Consider the following 14,339-nt stretch of genomic DNA (forward strand, 5'->3'; position numbering starts at 1 on the left):
TTGTATTTCAACAGCTGTTTCTGTAAATTCTGCAACTCTGTGCAGGAGTGGAGGCTTGTTGTATCCACTCCACAAAGGGAAGCTCTGATAGAGGGGATGCTTCCTTTACATATTTTAGACATATAAATTCCCCTCCCCTGGGTAAATTTGTGAGTCATGAACAAAGCCTATTGCTAAATTATTTTCCTGTGTTACAGGATTTCAGATGGCAAACTGCATGCTTCAAAAATATTGAGAATTGAGAAAGTTACTGAAAAGAATCTAAATTTTTCATATAATTGTGCTGTGGTTAACACAGAAGCCACAGACACTAAAAGCTTCATTTTGTTTAGAAAAGGTATGGAACATGTTGATTTTGGGGGGGCTGACTCTACGTTAAGCTGTTTCTGTGATTTCATCCAGTGGCAAAACTAAGATTTCATAGGTGAAGAAACCCACCCAAGGTCATAGGAAAAGGTAGAAGGCTCCCAACTGATGGCCTTAGCGTCTCTGAGCTTCCCTTGCACAGGGGTTCTCAGGTGTCCTCTCCCCTCCCACGAGCATCAGCACTGTGGTCTGTGCACTTGGAGGGAGAGGCTGTTCAGTCTGTCCCCTTTCCTCTTCTACTGCTGTGTTTTCATTTCTTGGCCACCAGCCACCTCTCTCCATGCTAGGGCTGCCCTGTCCCTGCCCCAGAAGCTTCTGCCTTGATTATTTCTCCTCCAAATTCACAAAAATAAGCTGAAGTATAAGGTCTCTCAGCCCACCCTGTGTGCACGTGTCTGTTTGTCCATGCGTCTAGTGCATCATGAACACACTGACTTTTCAAAGATGCAGAGCCCCAGGCTGTGGCTTCTCATAGTTTGTTTAAATAACCAAAGCTGCTTACTTCATCTGAATAGCTAATTTTGCTGTAAAAATAATTGCTAAAAATTGTGTTGCATAACAAGACAAAAGTTTCACTCACACATGTGGAACTCCCAACACCATTAGAATCTATTCCTAGAAAACAAGTAAAAAAAAAAAAAAAAAGAAAAGAAAAAAAAACAAGAAAACAAACATAAAAAGCAGGCCATTGTGGTACACCCTTTATCCCAGCACTGAGGAGGCAGAGGCAGATAGATCTCTGTGAGATCAAGGCCAGCCTGGTCTACATAATGAAATCCAGGTGGGTAGGGGCTATGGGGGTTGGGGTGAGACCCTGCCCCAAAAAATAATAACAAAATACAGGTAATGTCAATGTAGATAGTCACTGCAGCATTGTATGGACTTATAAAAATTAGAATCATTATGAAGCCTGGTATATTGTAAATTATAATTTTAATGAACTAGTAAAATGCTCTTGATTTAATGAATAAATAAAGAGTGATTACCATATAATCTTAATTAAAACTTTCAAAGACAAAAACAAAACTCAGAAGGTTTCTTTTGAAAATTTATTTATTTTAATTTTACTTATGTGTTTGCCTACATATGCATATGTGTACCATGTGAGTGCTCAGCGCCTGTGGAGGCCAGAAGGGGGAGTCAGATCCCCTGGAATTGGAGCTACAGATAGTTGTGACTTGCTATGTGGGTGCTGTGAACCAAACCTGGGTCCTCTGCAAGAGCAGCCAGTGCTTTTAACCTCTGAGCCACCTTTCCAGCCCCTCGAGTTTTTTGACACTACTATGCCAACATGACCACCTCTCTGGATGAGTGCTAAGAATTACTCTATTCTTTGTACCCCTCAGTGCTATTTTCTCTTTCTCTACAGTGAGTGCAAACTGAACCAATCTGAAGAATATTACTTTTTTCTAAAGGGTACATTGTATAGAATTTTGCTAAAACCCTTAGTTCTGTGTGCCGGGAATCATGTTAATTACTCTGTGTATAGTGTTGTTCAGTCCTCCGCAAAGCAGCTACTGCAAATTAAACAGATATTTCATTTATTATTTTCACTTCCCAGATGAAGTTATTAGGAGTTAGAAGCCTCAATGATTTCTTTCTTACGATACAAACAAAATGATGTAGCCAGTGTGGAAACCCATATAATCTCTGTCTAATTTGCCCTCTCCAAAAATCATACACTGTTCAGTCCACTAACCGTGATTCATGTTTGAATCCTTTGTGCCTCACCCTAGAAAATTTCCACCCTGGAAATCTAAATCCACAGGGACAGATGGGCTGAGTTGACATGTTTTCAGTTCAGGTATCTGAGTGCGCTTGCACAGACTTATAAGTTGGAGTAGAAAAGAGCTCTACTGAAGACTAACAGTAGGAGAGTGAGTTACGGGCGAATGCGGAAACACAGGGAGGTGGCAGACATCTGGATCGGTGGCAAAGGTGAAAACGGACAGTCACAGAGATGATGGTGGGAGATGGTGGGAGATGCTGACCACACTTACTTGATTCATGATTTCATTTATCTTTTTCTTTTCTACAGAAATGGCTGATATCCCAGGCCATGTCTTCACGAGTGGAATAATTGTGGCAATTTTCACCTCAGTGGCAGTAGTGTGTTTAGTGATTATGTGTGTCATTTATAAAGTTGACTTGGTTCTATTCTACAGACACTTAGTGGAAAGAGATGAAACGTTAACAGGTACCATATTATGATAATTGGGCATCTTGTTTTGTGCTTTCATGGCTAAACTCAACAAAGAAAGCATTAATCTTCATCTAATTCTGATGATACTACTGATAATCTATAGGAGAGGTTTCCAATGGGGAAAAAATTTACTCTGTATACGGCACCCATGATGTGTTGTGAAATCTTTCCTTCTGCTTACTTGTATGTTGCCAGATGTTTCTTTCATTGTTTCATGTATGTGCCCTGTGTCCTCCTAAATGCCCCTGAAATACTTGAGCCCAGGAACTGTCTACCTTGTTGCCTTTATACACACCCCTCCAAATACCTTATATGGTGCATACACTCAATAAGATTGTTTACATCCAGTTTCCTGGCACTATGGTCCATTATTTTAGCCAGGAAAATGATGCCATATAATTACATGGAGCAACTCTGAGCTAGAAGCCAAATGGTCTTCATTTTAGTCTCCTAGATCTACCAGAAACTTCTATGCCTATTGAGTGTGCCTCAGTTTCCCTATATCTTACAAGTGTCTAAAATTCCTCAAGTTTCAAGATAATTATTGATCTTAAAAATTTAATTTAAATCCATTGCTTTTTGTTTATGTATGTATTTCTGTGTTTGTATGACTAAAAAACCTTCACAGAGTTCAAAATAAAAATTTCTAAGGAATTCAACAGTAGAAACTCCTCCCCACCTTGTCTGATCTCTGATTCTCACTCTGTCCCCTATGTGATAGAGCATCCAATCAAGTATTAACATGGATTTCTACTCAGGGCTTCCTTTCCTAAAAATAAATCTTTGTTTATTCAAAATATTTTACTTTTTAAGTTTTGCTTTATAATTTCTTGGATAGTCTTGCACGTTAATTTTAAAGAAATCCCCCATCCTTGTTTTTAAATTTTTTTGACAATTTCATACATGAGTACTATATTTTAATCACCCAACTCCACGCTCTCCCCCTCCAACTCTTCCCTATGCACCCCCCCAACTCCCAACTTCTCAACTTTGTGACCTCTTCCTTGACTAATATTGGTACACACACACACACACACACATGCACGCATACACCCATGCACCCACACATTCACACACACAGACACATATAATATACTGAGTCCATTTGGTGGTGCTCACATGTAATTTGCTAATGGATGACCACTTGGAACATAATAGTGTATCAGGGAGTTTGTCCCTGGAAAAAACTGAATCTACCTCCGTCAGCATCCATTGATGGCCTGTAGCTTTTCATCTAGAGGTGGGGCCTTGTGAAGTTTCCCCCACCCACATCGGCATGTCAACTGGTGTTTACATTAGGCAGGTCTTGTGTAGGCAGCCATATTACTGAGATTTCACAGGTGCAGCTTCACTGTCACATCTAAAATACACTAGCACCAGGAGTCCTGGTCCTTGGGTTCTTACAATCTTTCTGCCCACTGCTTCTGCAATGTTCTCTGGGCCCTAGGTGTATGATTTGCCTTGTAGAAGTTTCAGTTGTGGCAAGACACCCCATAATCTCTTATTCTCTGCATTTTGACCAACTGTGGAACTTCGTAATAGTCCCTCTTCTTTCAGGATTGCTCAGGTTCTTTTCCTCCCCCTCCCCATCCCCCCTTCTCCTCCTCCTCTGATTCTTTTTTGTTGTAGGGTCTGTGTATTTTCCTGCCTCTACCTCCTAAACTTGGATTACAGGTGTGCCTTGGCATTTTCTTTCTGTGTAAGTACTACTCTATAGTCTGCTTCAGGTGGCTATGTGGGTTCTTTCCTACCTTGCGATTACAGAGATGCTGTGAGGAAGAGCTTTATCCATTTGTTGCTTCCTATGTGTTCTGTATAACCAGAAGGAAGTTTCCCACAGTGGAATTTCTGGAAATACAAAGGGCAGATGTAGGTGCTAATTTGATAGAGGCCTTCAGCTTGCCCTCCACATTGCTATTCATGCTGTTTTCATACCATCTTCAAAGAACAGCAGTGACACTTTCCCATAGGCTCACCCACAGATTTGGATTTCTTCCAATCCGAGAAGGGAGAAGTTGAGTCTGAGTAATTTAAATTCACATTTCATTTTATGATGTTAAGAACATAAGCAATCTTTGATTTGTTTAAGACTCGTTCATCTTTCCTTTTTCTACATATCCGCTCTTGGAGTTTTCTGCCATTGGGCTGATGGCTTTCTTTTTTCCTTACTATTGTTAGGAATTATTTATATCTTAGGTGGGGTTAGCACTTATGTATAATATGAAATGTAGATATTCCTAAATTGTCATTTGTCTTTTGACTTTGCTTGTTGTAGTATGGCTATGTGAAAACTGAAATAAAATTTGACTATTGACTATTTTGGTATCTAGTTTGGGAGTTTTAAGTATGAAGGACCCCTTAACCTCATAATGCAAAGTGATTCTTATATTAGCTCCTTCGAGGTTTTTATAAATTCATTTTGCACATTTACAACATATATATATATATATATATATATATGGAGAGAGAGAGAGAGAGAGAGAGAGAGAGAGAGATCAGTCTGCCCTTGAGCTCCCAGAGATCCACTCCCTCTGCTTCCCCAGTGTTGGGATTAAAGACATGTATCACCACAACACAACTTTTAGTTGAAATCAAACAGGCTCAGGGAATGTGACTTTCAGACTGCATGTGTGTGATCTTGCTACCAAAAGACATGTGACATCAAACCATGGAGCCTGTGTTTGGTATTTTCTGCATGGTCTTTGCACAGATAGACTAATATTTACACTAGAATGAACATCAACTAACCTTTCTTCTGATTTTTCACTTAGATTTTTCTCCTGTTTTAATTGTGTTTGACACAATTTACAGACAGTATTTTCTTTTAATTTTTTTAAAAATTTATTTTCATTTTATGTGTATGAGTGTATTGCCTGCATTTATCTAAGTGTACCCACATTGTACAATGCTCTTGGAGGTTAGAAGAGAGTGTCAGATTCCCCTGGAGCTGAAGTTACAGTTGTTAGCTACTATGTGGGTGTTGGGAATCAACCTGGGTCCTCTGCAAGAACAATCATTGCTCTTAACAGCTGAATCATCTCTTCAGCCCCTCAGAAAATTTTTTCTTCTAACTGCCACTATGGCAGTGTACAGAAAGCTTTACAAATATGCTCTAAGCCATTGTATTCAAAGTGAGGTCCATGAATTGGTGTGGCTCATAAAAAGTACAGGAATGAAGATATAAGCATAGAAAATAAAACTTTCATAGGAGTTTGATATTGTTGCCTTAGGCAATGGTGTGTTTAGCACTGGTATGTGAAGGACTAGAAATGAAACTAACCAATGAACCAAAAATTATTTGAACAGTCTCTCACCATCCATGTTTGAGAAACATCAGTCCGACTGACTCCTTGCTCTCTTAAATGTTCATTCATATAATGATGGTTCCCTTAATTAGGGGCCAAAGCTTTTCAATCATTAGCTTTTATTTTTTTTTAATCAGGAGCCCTTACATTGTCATGTTTCAAACTCATGAAGACTTTTACTACCTGCACTTAAAATAAACTATAACATATATTAGATGGTTTATATTACAATAGAGAATTCTGCGAAATAAGGAATTTGAAATCAATTAACAATTGGAAACTTTTTCATGGGTAAGAACAAAAACATAACATTTGATATAAATCTACATTTACTGAATTGATTTCCTTGTTTCTTACAATTAGTTACATCTTAACTATGAGAAAAGTGTGTTTATCTACTTGATTTATACCTCTTGGTGCCTCTTTTTGTCAATGTTGATCACAATAAATTTTATATTTATTAATTGTATACATTTGTAGGATGCAGTCTGATAATTCAGTATAGGCATATGATATATATTGATAAAATCAGAGTACTTAGTTTTCTTATCTACCTAAATATTAAACAAATTATTAACCCATAATTAAACATATTTATGGGAGGTATTGTGAGATTGATATGTATGTTAATTAAATGATGCTTTATGTTTCATCTTCTTATTGTTATTTTGTATTTGGAGCCTCATTAAGAGGTACAGATCAAAGGAGGGCATGGTAGAGCAGGTCTTTAATCCCAGCCCTCAGGAAGCAGAGGTAGACGGAGCTCAGTGAGAAACCCCAGGAGACCAAGGCAGAAGATCAGGAATTCCAGGCCAGCCTGGACTACATAATAAGACCCTGTCTCAAAATATAGATAAATAGACAGGCAGGGAGATAGATAAGCAGACAGATTAGACAAAGGGTTACAAAATCATAATGCTGCCTACAAGGGATTTACTTCACCGTTAAAGATCTATATACACTGAAAGAATGAAAAAAATCTATTCTATGCAAATGAGAAGCAAAACCAAGCACTGATTTTTGAACTGTCCAGTAAAAAGCTATAATTCAAGGCAATGTAAGAGACTCAAGCAGAGGAACTAGTTGGTGATTAAACTGCTACTAACCAGTTTTATTGTAACCTACTTTCTTACCTTTGATAAGCATATAAAAATTCTTCAGTCATTATCAAAATTTCCTTTTTTCCTTATACATACAATTCTGCAAATCATTCAATTACTTTACATCAGCAATAGGCTCAAACTATTCTGACAAGCTTTGGCCAGAAAAAAAAGCACTGTTCTGTGAACCTGAATGTGAAGAAATTGAGCTGGACTATTGGATATAAATGATGTGGCACCTAAAAGAATGGACCTAGTATGGCTTCATGCCATCATGTTTTAGTAAAAGGCCAGTCACATTTACCTTTCAGTTCAATAGTAAATTTGCTAACATTGGTAATATAGTCAGACACTAATCCAACTTCTTGGCCATCTGCCCAATTTTCATGGGATGAAGATAGACCATTCTGCCCCCACCCCCTTCTTCCCAGTCAGTGCCAATTGCTTTACTTAGAATTTCACTCATAATTTTCTTCTTTCAGAAAGCATGGCCACTCAGGGTCCCTTCTTTTCACTGGCCAACTCATTTGCTCATCTTTATCTGAGTCACACAGTTTTTTTTCAATCTGTTACATTTAACCCTTCTCAAGCTATATTTATTTCCTTTGTCTCCTTAATAGACTAGATGAAGCTAAAAAAGAATCGTACAACTTTTTAATCACCCAGTAAGGAGAAGGAATGGCCTTTGTTAGTTAGGCAACATATTTTCTACTATATTTGTTCCCCCAGTCATCTAAATACTGCTTCGTGATCAGAAATTCAGTAGGAGCAGACTTTAGGGTCACAGTCAAGCTTTTGGTGGATCATGTTTTCATTTTGACAGTTGGTACCCAAGGGTACATTTTCCAGCATTTTACTCTAAGTATCCTTATTCTTTCTTCTCTCTAGGTAGAGGTTCAGCTTTATTTCTGACTTGACTTGATTTTCTGTGTCTATATATATATATATATATATATATATGTGTGTGTATGTATGTGTATATATATATATATACTTTTTATGTGTATGAATGTTTTGTCTGCATATATAATATATATAAGTGCACCCATGTGTGCAATGCCTGTAGAGTCCAGAAGAGGGTGTTGAATCCCCTGAACCTGTAGTTACAGATGGTTGTTAGCAGCCGTGTGGGTGCTGGAATTGAACCCAGGTCTTCTTCAAGAGCAACCAGTTCTTTTACACAGCCCCTGCTGTGTTTACTTTCTAAGGATCCGTTTGAGAGTAACAACTGGGTAGTGGAATGGAGAGTTAAGTGAAATGAATGAGCCAAGGTGAGTTTACTCCTCACTCCTGGAATGAAGATTTCTTTGGCTCCTTGACCTTCTGTGGAAGACTTTACATGTCTTTAATGTCTGGTTGTTATCTTCTGTTTCTCTCTCTCCTTCCATGGTGAGAGTCTTAAAATAGATACTTAAAAAGAAGCTTAGATAATTGCTTGCTTGGTTAGCATCTGAGATTTGACAATGCTATCTTCAACTTTATCAATGATGCTATTCTCATTATTTATGACTTTCACAAAAATCTGTACTTTAAAATTGTTTTCTATGCACAAATTAAAAGAGCTGACCTTATCTCCTAGATGGCAAAATATATGATGCTTTTGTGTCTTACCTGAAAGACTGTCATCAAGAGAATGGAGAAGAACATACTTTTGCTGTGCAGACTTTACCCAGGGTCTTGGAAAAACAATTTGGGTACAAGCTATGCATATTTGAAAGAGATGTAATGCCTGGAGGAGGTAAGGAAGGGAATGCTAGACAGACAGTTTCTAAATGAGTTGATGAATGATCCCGTAGCCTTAAAAATAAACAAATGGCCCAGTCCTGGAAACCAGAAATAACCAGTCCAGTCAATGGTTAGTTATTAGTTAACCATGTCAGTCTGGTTAATAAATGTCTCATTATCACACAGTGACCGATAGTGAGAAAATGACCCCAGCCTTTCCTCTTGGACCCTCTTCATTCTGCACAGGTTTTCCACATTCAGAACCAAGTATAGGATGGCACAGTCATGAGGCATATTCTAGACATGATCCATAGTAAGAGTATTGTTTCAAAGAATCATTTCATTATTTAATATATGATTTTGGTCTAGGATACTGGGTAATTATTAGGAAACACCAATTCTTTGTGACACTGATACTGCAGACAAAATTAAATAATTTTAAGATTTGGAAAAGCTTAGTAAAAAGGAAATTATTGGAAATGTTGATCAGCTATGAACTTAGACTTTAAAAACTAATATATAACTCTAATTAGTCATATCGCATGCAGGCAAACTATAGTTAAAAATCAAAGAAATTTAGCCACATCATCATGTCTTTTCTTGAGACCTATTGTGAAATTATTTGGATATTGATGCTAATAGAAAAATACAAATTAGGGGCCCAATAGATGAAAAGCTTGCCAGAGAAGCATGGGGCCTGGAGCTCAGATTCCCAGCACTCACATAAAAACCAGTTGCCATGCAGCTCCTCCGTAATCCCACAACTTGGGCAGTCGAGGATCCCTAGGGCAAGCTGACTAGCTTGACTTGCTGGAACTGGCAGCTTTGGGATCAGCAAGACACCTTGCCTCAGTAAATATAGTGGAGAGCAATTGAGAAAGACCATTGGAGTCAACCTCTGGCCTCTATGTCCATGTACATACATGTGCATGTACATCTATATTCATGTACACACATGTGAATGTACATTCACATAGGCACCATGCACATATATAAACACAAAATAAATAAATATGCAAGTATCTGAGTATGGTGGTGTACACCTGCAATCCCAGTGCTAGGGAAGCTGAGGTAAGAGGGCTGTTAGTTTGAGAAAAGCTTGGGTTATACAGAGAGTTCTAGGCCAGCCTGAACTACAGACCAAGAAATGCTTTAAAACAAAACAAAACAAAACAACAACAACAACAACAAAAGGGGAGGAAAATGAAAAGGAGGAGGAGGAGGAGGGGGAGGAGGAAGAGGAGGACACAAGAAAGAAAAGATAAATAGCTTTGTTGTTATTATTTTCCTCCACTGATCCATTACTTAGATGCCAGGCAGTAAATACAGCAGTAAATAAGAAATAGTTGTGTGTTCCCTCCTACATTACACACTAGAAAAGGGAAATACCATTAAGTGGAAAGACTAACTACAGTACAGTTTAATGATAAACACCTTTTCAGGAGGTGCAACCTATGTAGTTGTGACATGCATGCTAACCTAGAATGTTGTTCGGCAATTCTTTGTATCCAGAAGGTGCATCATTATTTCAAAAGCATGTGCCCATAGATTTACTTCAGTTTTAGTATACTTCCATTGTATTCTGGGGATCTTTTTTTAAAAATGAATTTTGGGGCTGGAGAGATGGCTCAGTGATTAAGAACACTGACTGTTCTTGCAGAAGACCCGGGTTCAAATCCCAGCACCCACATGGCAGCTAATAACTGTCTGTAACTCCAGTTCCAGGGGATCCGACAGCCTCTTCTGTCTTCCTCGGGCATTGCACAACACACAGGTGCACTTAGCCTACATGCAGGCAATACATGCATATACATAAAATAAAAATAATAAATAAATTAAGAACACTGACTGTTCTTGCAGAAGACCCGGGTTCAAATCCCAGCACCCACATGGCAGCTAATAACTGTCTGTAACTCCAGTTCCAGGGGATCCGACAGCCTCTTCTGTCTTCCTCGGGCATTGCACAACACACAGGTGCACTTAGCCTACATGCAGGCAATACATGCATATACATAAAATAAAAATAATAAATAAAAAATAAAATAAAATATGTTGAATTGTAATTAGTTTTGGTTGAACTCTTTCGGATCTAGAACAAGGCTTGAGTCTGTGACTAGCTCCATTTTCTAAATCACAAGCACACACACATTCATTTACACATTATCTCTGGGAGCTTTTGAGGTAAGAAGGCAGAATAATGGTTAGAAAAAAAGACAGGATGACCAGCTCAGCCTGACATATATTTTACCTGGTCCTTTGGAGAAAAATTTACCTACCTATGTCTAACATAATGGCTGGTTTTGGTTATTTTATTTTATTTTATTTTATTTCTTATTTGTTTTTAAATTCTTAACTGTCCTCCATAAGTTGGAAGAGGCAAGATAGTACATTGTTATGATGATGCGCTTTGTCTGGGCTCAGTTTCTGGGTGTCACTTACTAGCTGTGTGACTCCAGACAATTTTCTTCATTGCTCTGTGGTTTAGCAAAATGACAATGACAGCAGTTCCTTTCAGAGGATCGTTGAAATGCTTAAACGAGTCGATATATATCAGATCTTAAAGAAGTGTATGTAGGCAAATGCCAGGTGGGTGCTCAACTATTACTGCTACCTAAGTGATTGTTTTGAGAGGTGTATAAAATGGAGAAAAATGGCTTATTTTAAAGAAAACCTTGTTGGTACAACCAGAAGTAAGATATCATAACACAAGAGAGTATGTAATATTTATTTTTTCCTCCATGCCCACCTTCTCTGTCCTCTGAAATTGATGACCTATTTTTCACTTTCAGCTGTGGTTGATGAAGTCCATTCACTCATAGAGAAAAGCCGAAGACTCATCATTGTCTTAAGCAAAAGTTACATGACCAATGAATCCAGGTTTGAACTTGAAAGTGGACTCCACAAAGCTCTGGTGGAAAGGAAAATTAAAATAATCATAATCGAGTTTATGCCTGTCAGTGACTTGACTTTACTGCCTCAATCACTAAAGCTTCTGAAGTCGTACAGAGTTCTGAAGTGGAAGACTAATGAATCTCTTTCTTATAATTCACGGTTCTGGAAAAATCTTCTATATTTGATGCCTGCAAAAGCCAAACCAGATGGGGGAGACTCTGAAACTTTACCAGTTCTCTCAGTACCTTGATATTTACAAAATCTTCCTGTAAGAAAGACCTGAAGCTATTATAGAGGCTGAGGTTGCGTGCCTGGTCAAAAAAGAGACAGTCTTTCAAAACACTGAATTCTGTGAAAATCCTACTAGCAGTTAGAAGATGAGACAAAACCTTGAGTTCTGGTCATGAGCTCCCAGTAGACCTTGGAATTCATAAGAAAAGGAACTGCTATTCTCTCTTCCTCCATAGCCATCTGGATACTAACTCCACATTCAGCAAGGATGGGGTTAGACAGAATGCAACGGACTTATGCTTCACAAAAAGGCACTCTTAGGACATTTTCAATGATAAAAGTTAATTAGAACTGGAGGATTTTAAGTGCACAAGGAGGCATTTTCTATGAACCAGTGGACAGCAGTCTCAGGAATACTGACTTCATTATAGCCCAAGAGCAACATAGTTCTCTTCTATGTGGTTTGGGAGATGGAAGGAGAGGGCTGGAAGGGCTGCCTGCAGAACAGGGAAATGAGGTTGAGAGAGGGCTGCAGGGATGGGCTTCTGGATGCATCAACTGCTGCAAGGCAATAGTTCTAGGAAGCTCAGGGAGGCATCATGCAGAACATGCTTATTCATTATTTAGACCTTTTCATAGGACCTTTTAAAAGGGAACCCTGAATATCTTTGCGTCCTGCACAATAGACAAAAATTTTAAATTCAAATCATTCATAGGACTTTTCCATTTTTATGGCTTAAAGCACTTTTTGATTTTATGTGAATGTTTATAGCTAGGATATTAGCCAGTAAACAGCAGCAAATAGACAATAATAGTTACTTGTTCACTATTTTATTACGTGTTTAAAATTCCCTTACTTAGAGGGGTAATTTAGCATGGTGGATGAGGGTGTGCGTTATCCTTCCTTCTGTGATCTCTGGAATCCTATCTAACCTCTCTGTGCCTCAGTTTCCTCATTTCTCAAATCAGAACTTATAACAAGTATACCTGCTTCACAGGGAAACTAAATAAACAGATAAAAGTAAACTGTTACAGCAATGCTTGGCACAGACTTACCATTCTGTAAGTTGCTCTTACTGGTAGTATTATTATTGCCATTATTCGCTATTACTTTGCTCAGTTGTTTAACAGTGGACCAAATGGAAGTCACAGAGCAGGAATGGAAGCAGATCTGGGAAGGGAAGCTTTGAAATGAGTTGCAAATAGAGGTATACAGGAGAGGCACAGCAACATGGAAAAGGGTATTTCCTGTTGACAGTACCCTGAGGCTTTCTCCACTTCCCAGTACAACGGCTGTCTGTGGAAACTGCTGAAGGGTAAAAGAGGAACTTACAGAGGAAGGAAGATTCAGGGAAGTCCAAAGCTGCCTATTTGCAAGCCTGCCAGAATGCAGGGGTGTAGAGTGAATGTCCCAGAAAATTTAAAGCAGAGTTGTCTAGAACAGGTATAGCAGATTTTTCTGAAAAAGTCAAGAAGAATGAGGATTCTCAAATAAGAAAGTGCTTTAATTTCTGTAGCTCATGACTTCATGGGCTAATTGGCTGGCTTTAAAAAGAGGAATTCAACAAATGCTTTATGTTCTGTGTGTGAAAATACTTTCTCAGCAGAAATTGTATTGCTATAATAGTTTTTAATAAATAGAATGACTTCGTTTCTTTCTTTCATTACCCATGCTTTAAAACACATGAAATGTACTTTGTATGAAGTATGTTTTACATCAAAGCTATTAAATGTATACATTAGGTATGTGCTTCAAAGACAACCCTCAAATACATTGGAATACAGTAGTGAACTGTTAGTGTTCTGCCTTCTTATTTGAAATGTCTCTCCACTTACATTTCACTTTAAGATTTGAATAGCTCAATCTCAACCTAGATTTCCAACTGTTTTAATAAGGGACTTTCAACATGAACTCCTAAAGCTATTATTTTTTAAATGTCAAGTTACTTTGTGTATAACTTTTAAAAAATTATACTTTGAGAATTTCATCCATGTATAGAGTGAAATGTGCTCCTCTCCCCTCCCTTTTCACCTCTCCACCTCCATTCCATCTGTGTCCTCCACTATATCTCCCAACACAATTTATAGCCTCTTTTTAAAATTTTTATTTATTTAATAACCACATGATTAGAGGAAGCATTTCATTACAGTGTTAACATATTCAATAAAAATTTCCAGAGCAAAGATACATCTCTTTCAAAAGTAGCTGTAAATTTTTAGGTTCACAGTTGAATTAATACAATTATACAATACTGAACTTAGTAGAAACTCTGTAAGACATAAAATTGAGTTTTTAACCTTTAAAAAAAGATCTCAATTTCATTTTAAAATAAACTGTTTCCTACAGAAAGACTCATTTTTAATACTACTAACACTTAGATGTTTGCACATATGTCTCTAATCTATGTATCTGATTATTACTAATCACAGATGGTTACACTCGGATCCTTGGCACCTGAGTATGGATATAAAGTAATCAGGTAGATTTCAATGGTATAATGTTTATCACCTCTCCTA

The 14,339-nt window shown here is 37.8% G+C and overlaps 1 protein-coding gene across 2 annotated transcripts in view; it reads left to right on the plus strand.

The window, feature by feature from the left end:
• Nucleotides 1–13,586, plus strand: part of Il18r1 (interleukin 18 receptor 1) — a 39,275-nt gene extending 25,689 nt beyond the window's left edge. For both annotated transcript variants that reach the window (XM_029569772.1, XM_029569771.1), the window contains 4 exons: nucleotides 198–337; nucleotides 2,405–2,563; nucleotides 8,554–8,712; nucleotides 11,489–13,586. In XM_029569772.1, the coding sequence (XP_029425632.1) occupies nucleotides 198–337; nucleotides 2,405–2,563; nucleotides 8,554–8,712; nucleotides 11,489–11,841 (811 nt within the window). In that variant the 3' untranslated portion in view covers nucleotides 11,842–13,586. The remainder of the gene's footprint in view (nucleotides 1–197; nucleotides 338–2,404; nucleotides 2,564–8,553; nucleotides 8,713–11,488) is intronic.
• The last annotated feature ends 753 nt before the right edge of the window (nucleotides 13,587–14,339 follow it).

Source organism: Nannospalax galili, unplaced genomic scaffold (assembly GCF_000622305.1).
Source record: "Nannospalax galili isolate Female #2095 unplaced genomic scaffold, S.galili_v1.0 scaffold182, whole genome shotgun sequence".
NCBI lineage: Eukaryota > Metazoa > Chordata > Mammalia > Rodentia > Spalacidae > Nannospalax > Nannospalax galili.